At 36.2% G+C, this 8,111-nt stretch overlaps 1 protein-coding gene across 1 annotated transcript in view; it reads left to right on the forward strand.

The window, feature by feature from the left end:
- The window catches only part of LOC106876966 (transmembrane and coiled-coil domains protein 2-like), a 104,679-nt gene that overhangs the window by 88,046 nt on the left and 8,522 nt on the right, over nucleotides 1-8,111 (forward strand). The window contains exons 10-11 of the mRNA XM_052975917.1: nucleotides 6,129-6,405; nucleotides 7,355-7,486. Of these exons, the coding sequence (XP_052831877.1) occupies nucleotides 6,129-6,405; nucleotides 7,355-7,486 (409 nt within the window). The remainder of the gene's footprint in view (nucleotides 1-6,128; nucleotides 6,406-7,354; nucleotides 7,487-8,111) is intronic.

The raw sequence follows: 8,111 nt of genomic DNA on the forward strand, positions 1-8,111 counted from the left end.
ATGGAAAGCGGACGTCAAACGATGATGATGATGATGATGATGATGATGATTTGTGTGTGTGTATGTCATTGTTTGTCCCCTACCGACATTTAGCTGTGCAATGACATTCTTAATTTACTCCAGAGAATATTCATGGTGATCCTTTGTCATCAATGATGCTCTCTCAACAAGAAGGAACTGATGTATAAAGTACTGTTGTTTAACCCCAGGTTAACCGTGTTCCAATAGATCAAAGGCATTCCAACTGTGATCACTCCATTTTAGTGGCACCTTTAGAATTGAATTATTGGATGTGTCTTTTGTTTATTTAAGATGATAGAATGTGATATTTTAGTGGTATTTGGTTGTTATTTCTAGCAGGTTTGATGACTAAATAAAAACCCTTTGTCAGCTTGCTGATGTACAAAATGTTTGTGAGTGGGGAATGCAATACTATACAATATCATCCAGTTTAATTTCTGCATGGAGAAGAATAGTTATAATAAATAGTAAGTGTTTATATATAAATATATAGTATTAGGGAAAAATACTGTGAAACTTAATTTAATTTTAGTTTTTAATAAATTGCTTTTAATTGAGTTTTTACCTGTAATTTCGGATTTCATCCCTAATATATGTGTGTGTGTGTGTGTGTGTGTGTGTGTGTTTGTCTCTACAACATCGCTTGGCAACCGATGCTGGTGTGTTTACGTCCCCGTAACTTAGCGGTTCGGCAAAAGAGACCGATAGAATAAGTACTAGGCTTACAAAGAATAAGTCCTGGGGTCGATTTGCTTGACTAAAGGCGGTGCTCCAGCATGGCTGCATTCAAAGGACTGAAACAAGTAAAAGACTAAAAAGACCAAAGTGTAATCAGAGCAGTTGGAGATTTCTAATTATTGCATCCTTTATACCTTGGTTTATCTTCTTTAAGTGGAGGCGCAATGGCCCAGTGGTTAGGGCAGCGAACTCGCGGTCAGAGGATCGCGGTTTTGATTCCCAGGCCGGGCGTTGTGAGTGTTCATTGAGCGAAAACACCTAAAGTTCCATGAGGCTCTGGCAGGGGATGGTGGCGAACCCTGCTGTACTCTTTCACCACAACTTTCTCTCACTCTTACTTCCTGTTTCTGTTGTGCTTGTAATTCAAAGGGTCAGCCTTGTCACACTGTATCACGCTGAATCTCCCCGAGAACTACGTTAAGGGTACACGTGTCTGTGGAGTGCTCAGCCACTTGCATGTTAATTTCACGAGCAGGCTGTTCCGTTGATCGGATCAACTGGAACCCTCGACGTCATAAGCGACGGAGTGCCAACAATCTTCCTTAGCTGTTTTGTTTTTTATTGAGGAAATAAAACATTGCAAATGATGCTGTAGGAAAATGACCTGAAGATAGCTGTAGGAAAGTGTAATCTTATTTCAAGAAGCTGAAAGAAGGTGCCCAGCTGACTTCTTTGCTAATGGTCTTCTCAACAATACATTGTAATATCTGGCCTACAAACATGCTGTCTCCTCAATGTTTTACTACTACAAAGGCCTTTGTTCTTTTGATCTTGCTAGCTGCATACCTGCTCCTTACTGAAGCCCCATGCTAACCACTTAATCAATCTTTCTCCCCAAAGTGTCAATTCACTGGAATCCTCCAACCACTTATATTTTTGTTAGAAATGTTCATTTAGACACTTATATTCAAATTGAACATAAATCATCTCACTCTCATTTCTGTTAATGGACCTTTGAAGGTCATAGGCATTACCCCACCTGCTGACTAACCATAAAACAATGAAGCCCTTCCCTCATATACTTGATATTTATGATCAGGACAATCACTTCAGATAATAGCAACATTAACAATAATATTGCTCTACCTAATAAGGAGGAAATCAACTTAGTTCCTTGCCCCCACCTAATTAATTTATCAGTTGTTGGCTTAACTTTACAATAGGAACATAACTTTAATATTTGATTGATAAGATTAATCATTTTTCAGACAACTAACCTCATGCGATGTAGTCTGAGATAAACCACGTCTCTCTCGAAATATAGCACAGTCATGGATGTCATTCCTTCAGTCATAGATAGGTTTGTTTGATCGGGATCAAGATGGAGGAAGGGCAAACAACAATAACAACAACATTACCTCTGGCTTCCTCTTGAAATTGATCTCCAAACATTTCATGGACAAAACATCATTAACCCTCTCTTATCTTCAGTCCTCCTTTTGTCTGCTTCAGTATGACTTCTAGAGTCTATGGACCTATTTTCTGTCCACTCTTCTTACAAATATAACAACAGTCAGATATTTTGGGTTGAGGAAGGGGCTTCTACATCAGAGGGGAAAGCAAAAATTTTCAAATCACTTCCTAGTGTAGTTTTTAAAAAGGGAAAATTACGTAACATACTCCTGGGTACATAATGCCATGAAAAATATGGGATGATTAATTTCATAGAGATTTTGTAGTCATTTCTAGCAAGTACAATGACAACTTAGAGGTGGACTTGTTTAGCCCCAGGTCAGCCCATATCAGGCAGACCTATGGTAAAAGATATTCCAGCCTTGACTATCCAATATGTAATGACTTTTATCATAAGCCTGCTAATTGAAGGCTGACCTGGAGCCAAATAAATAACCAACCTCTCTATGGTTACTCTACCTCCTAGAAATAGCAGAAAACTGATTGTATCTTATTGATTTTATAAAGGGAACATTAGGTAATGCAGTCCTATGTATGCAATGCCAGGAAAAATGTTGGTTACTCATGGCTACTGGATAGCCATGACTAACCAATATTTACCATATGTCTGCCAGATATAGGCTGACCTGAGGCTAAACACATTTGCCTCTAAATTGTCATTATACTTGCTAAAAATGACTGCAAAAATCTCTCTCAAATTACATGTAACAATTTTTAAAATTTCACATTGGCTAATGTGGTCCTAGATGCACAATGGCTGGAAAAATACAAGTTCGTTGAAGCAAGATGACTGTGGTCAGAGCTCCATCCAGTTATTCTTAAAAACAACAACCCTAAGCTTCCCAGCTGAATTAAGGTTTACCATACACCTTATTGTCTTTGCTGTGTGTAAACAGAAATATAATTATCTTTCACACATCTCTTTGTGGAAGAGCTGTTTTTTTTTATTACATTTTTATTACATTAAATGTCACTTGATAGCCATACTCTAGTTCTTTGTATTTGATAGCATTTGATCAGTCCTATTTTATTCCAGTTGTTTCAATTAATAATCTTGTTATAAACTAACATCCAGCTCTGGTTATTTTCACCCTCAATGGTGAGCTGGCAAAATTGTCACTGTGCCAGATAAAATGTTTAGTGGCATTTTGTCCATCTTTACCTTCTGGGCTTAAATTCTGCCATGGTTGACTTTGTCTTTCATCCTTTTGGGGTTGATAAAATAAGTACCAGTTGAGCACTGGGTCAAGTAATCAACTTATGTTCTCCCCCGAAATTATTGGCCTTCTGCCAAAATCTGAAGCTAGTATTATTCAATGATGGTGCCACATAAAAAACACTCAGTATACTTTGTAGAGTGGTTGGCATAGGAAAGGCATCCAGCTGTAGAAACCAAGCAAACTCTGTTAAGTGATTGGCATTAGGAAGGACATCCAACCATAGAAACCATGCCACAACAGACAGTTGGAGTCTGGATGATCCATGTCAAACTGTCCAACCCATGCCAGCATAGAAAGAGGACACTAAATGATGATGATTATGATAATGATGATGATGTATAGATAACCCATAATGTCTATCTAACTCTCTGGTTTGTTGATTACATAATAATCAACCAATATCTAGCTTCATTGAAAACAAACACGTGTTTGATGTTAGCTCATTACTCTTTTTATAGTGTTTCTGCTTTGCTTTCTTTTTTTACTGTTATTTGTTATAAGCAGTTTGTTTAATCTGTCTGTTGCTTGGATATATATAGATGGAATTAGAATTAAAATCATCTGTGAAGTAGATGACAAGTTATTTCAGATACTAATTGACACTTTTGTCACCAGCTGTATATCTAGTAAACATTTGAGGGTGGTGTTATTTTCTTTCTGTTTAAAAAAAAATCTTGTATAATCAGATACATCCAATATGTTTACTATTTTAAGTTATATATTTTTTCCCCCTTTCTCAAGAGCTTGGCATTGATAGAGTTGGGTGTTTTGTTTGTTTTTGGTCTTTACATGTCTTGTTTTGTTATGAGATCATCATCTAATAAAAATGAATCAACTTCTCTTCATTAATTGTAAAATCACACAAAGTGGATTCAGTTGGTTTGCTTCGCTTTTTCATTCATAACCTGAGTTGGCCTTATCTCTCACTGCTTGCATGAAGTTATCAAAGAGTTTCAGATACATGCACAATCTTCTGAGGTATTTTAAAAACATTTTTAACTATATTATTTTAATTCTTAAATCTGTCTCTTTATTGTCATTATTGTCAAATTCTAAAATTTTGGATTTACTTGTACATTTCTCCAGATATTCCTTTCTTTGCTCATATTTCTGGCTCCATCCAACAACACACTTCAGTTTTTTAATGTCTTTGTCAGAGGAGGAACTCACTTCTCTAGTTTACAATGTAGGCTAATGTTACAGCTCTGAATTTACAAGCTTAATGTTGATTATTTGTCAAGTACTATTGTGAAGATTAAAGTTAGTTGAATTAAGATGTGTTACATTCCGCAAGTGTATGCCTAAGCTATATCTGTCTGTCTGTCCGTCAATCCATCCATATATCCAGCTATGTGTGTGTGTGTGTATCAAGACTAGAGAGGAGACAGAAGAAACTACAACTTTTGGTTTACTTCTAGATGACACTATATATGAAGATATTAAGTGTTCTCCTCAGACTGTATACTTAGTGTGTGTGTGTGTGTTGAATAACCTGGTGGTAGTGTTGGGTATTAAGCTTAGTAACAGATTAAATCTACCACTCCAAATTAAACCTCCTCAGTTACAAAGGTTAAAACCATTTCTTCTCTTTGGAGAAGCAATGTGCATGTTTATATTATTCATTTTATGCCCATTTCTCCATGCTAGCATAGCTTAGATGGCTATATCATTGAGGCATTGTTTTACACCCAGATGCCCTTCTTGTTGGTGACCTTAATCTATTTTTCAAGTAACAGATCTCTTATTTTACACATCATTGAAGCCATGAAGCAAGCAGATGATTTGTTGACAAGACGTTACATCAATTGTTAGTGCAAATGTAAATGAATTAATGACAGGATAGAAAAATGGATATAAACTGATGATGACGACGATAATATGAACACGTGTGTGTGTACTGATTTATGCATGGATGTCAACTATAAAGGAGATGCATTAAGGGGAGGTGGTCACATATGCATCAAATCGTTGGATCAGATTATGATTTGTTTTATTCCAAACAAAGTTATCTTACATAATAATCATATTGGTCAGGTTTTCATACTCACCTGTACATCACACTGTTTCACATACACAATCACAAAACATACATATTGAAAAAGTTTATTTAGTCCCTGTATGTGGAAGCCTAAGTGATTCTCCAAATTTTTGATTGTTTCCACAGTTAATTGAAAAAATGTAGACACTTCATTAGAAATATGGTCTCAAGAGCATTCAGATATTGGTTTCAAATTTTGGCACAAGGTCAGCAATTTCGGCGAAGGGGTTAAGTTGATTACATTGACCCCAGGTACTTATTTAATTGAATCTGAAAGGATGAAAGGTAAAGTTGACCTCGACAGAATTTAAATGTAAAGACGGATAAAATGCCGCTAAGCATTGTGCCTGGCATGCTAATGATTCTGCCTTCAATAGCATTAAGCTGAAACACATGATATAAATGTATTGGGGACACGGGGACTCACACACACATGCTCTTTCTCTCTCTCTCTCTCTCTCTCTTGCATTATTTGCAGTCAGTTGTTGCAACTATGTTCACGAGTTTGGTATAACATTATAAGTTTTCTCCATATTGGTCAGGTTTTCATACTCACCTGTACATCACACTGTTTCACATACACAATCACAAAACATACATATTGAAAAAGTTTATTTAGTCCCTGTATGTGGAAGCCTAAGTGATTCTCTCTCTCTTCTATTGTGACACTTCTTAATTACTATTTCTGTGTATTTCAGCTTCAAATATGGTTCTGAAGATGATAACTCGAGCATAACATCTGGTTCAGGATTTGGTGCCCAGAGTAGTCCACATTCAGCTTCACAGAACATGGCACAGCAACAACAGACCTCTTTGCCACCGACATCAATGCAGATCCCCACTGTAATCAATCAGCCTTCCCCATTTAACATTGAGACTTACCAATTGTTTGAGCAACATGATGCTAATCGCAGAACTATTGAGAAACTCCAAGAGAAAGTACAGCGAATCATAGACGAATTTGACCCTTACAAGGTAAATATAGACATATACTACCAGCAGCAAATCATACAATGAAACCAATACAGAAGAACAACAGATATCTACAAAACATAGTATCCAAGACAAATGCCTCACTGAAATTTCACTCTTTATCATACTGAAAGACTACAAAAGTACTGGTGTCACTCACATGTAGATTCATTAATCTTACTCGAAGTGTCTCTGAACAATACCTCCTCAGTCATCACATACTTTGAATCAAAATATTTAAAAAAAGCACCAATGGAAGTTGATTCACTTTAGCATCATTGATTACACTGTGTAACAAATTTTTTGTCCTTGGGTAGCAACTGTAATTTTCTATTTGCTTGCCCTTAAAAAGTATGAAAAATGGCTAATATTTCCTTCAAACTTGGCTTTTGTTACATTTATTCAAACCACAAAGAATCCCTCTCAACACATGGCTAGGATTGCTGTCCTACTAGCCCTGCTCACGGTGAGAGATGTGTGTATTGTTAGCTGCTAAAAGACATGCTCAAGTGGTTATGGTCAAGCAAGTGACAAGCAAATCTGTGATATTGAACAGAATATTTCCTATAATGATATTCCTGCTTCAACAACTCAGCACTGAATCTGCCTGAGATGTAATGGAAAATAGGTCAGTTTTAAAATATTGATGTCCAGGTGACAAAAGCAAAGTTTGAAGGGAATAGTAGTCATTTCCTTTGATTTCTAGATAGAAGCAAATAGGAAATAACAGTGACAATAAAAAAAAATGTTTTTGTTACATAGTGTTATTAAAGTTTTTCTCTTCTTTCTTTCAAAAGCCACTGGCTGATGTGCACAATTAGTCAAAAGGCTAATCTAACAAAATTTCTTAGTGTCCCCCAGCAACAAATTACCTTGCCACATACATTATTTTGCTATCTTCCAAGGAACAACATCTAAATAACCACTTTATTTTCTCTTTATTTTACTTTAGAACAATTTACATCAAGATTTAAGTGATCTACGCAGTCTGCTAGAAGAAGAACGATATCGAAGTGAACGGCTAGAAGAACAGTTAAATGATCTCACAGAACTGCACCAAAATGAGATGACAAATATAAAACAGGTAAAACTGATCACTACTCATGAGACAAATGTATTAATGTAGATATCTCTTTTCTCTCCCTGTTTGTCTGTCTCTGTCACTCTAGCCTCATTTAATACTTGTTAGATAAAACTGTTTTTCACTAAAGTTTGTTTTCAGATTAAAATAGGTATTTATTTTGAAGATGGATAGATGATAAAAGTCAGTTGGACATCAGGCAAAATAACTTGTGGTGTCTAGTTACATCCCTATATTTTCTGAGTCCGGTTCATTCTTTCAAAGTTGATAAAAATCATTACAGGGGCCAATCTAATGAACTATACCTTAGAAGACAGTGTCCCAGCATGGCTACAGTCCAATAACTGAAATTAGGGGAAGAAAAAAACCCCCAAAATAAAGGAATGTAAGAATATATCAGCTGGAAAATGATATCAAATTCTTATTCTAAAGGTGTAGGTGTGGCTGTGTGTGCTTCCCAACCTCATGGTTATGGGTTCAGTCCCACTCTATGGCACCTTGGGCAAATGTCTTCTACTATAGCCTCATAGCCTTAGGCTGACCAAAGCCTTGTGAGTGGATTTCGTAGGCAGAAACTGAAAGATGCCTGTTGTGTGTGTGTGTATATATATATATATATATATATATA

This window comes from Octopus bimaculoides, chromosome 23 (genome assembly GCF_001194135.2).
Source record: "Octopus bimaculoides isolate UCB-OBI-ISO-001 chromosome 23, ASM119413v2, whole genome shotgun sequence".
In the NCBI taxonomy this organism is placed as follows: Eukaryota; Metazoa; Mollusca; class Cephalopoda; order Octopoda; family Octopodidae; genus Octopus; species Octopus bimaculoides.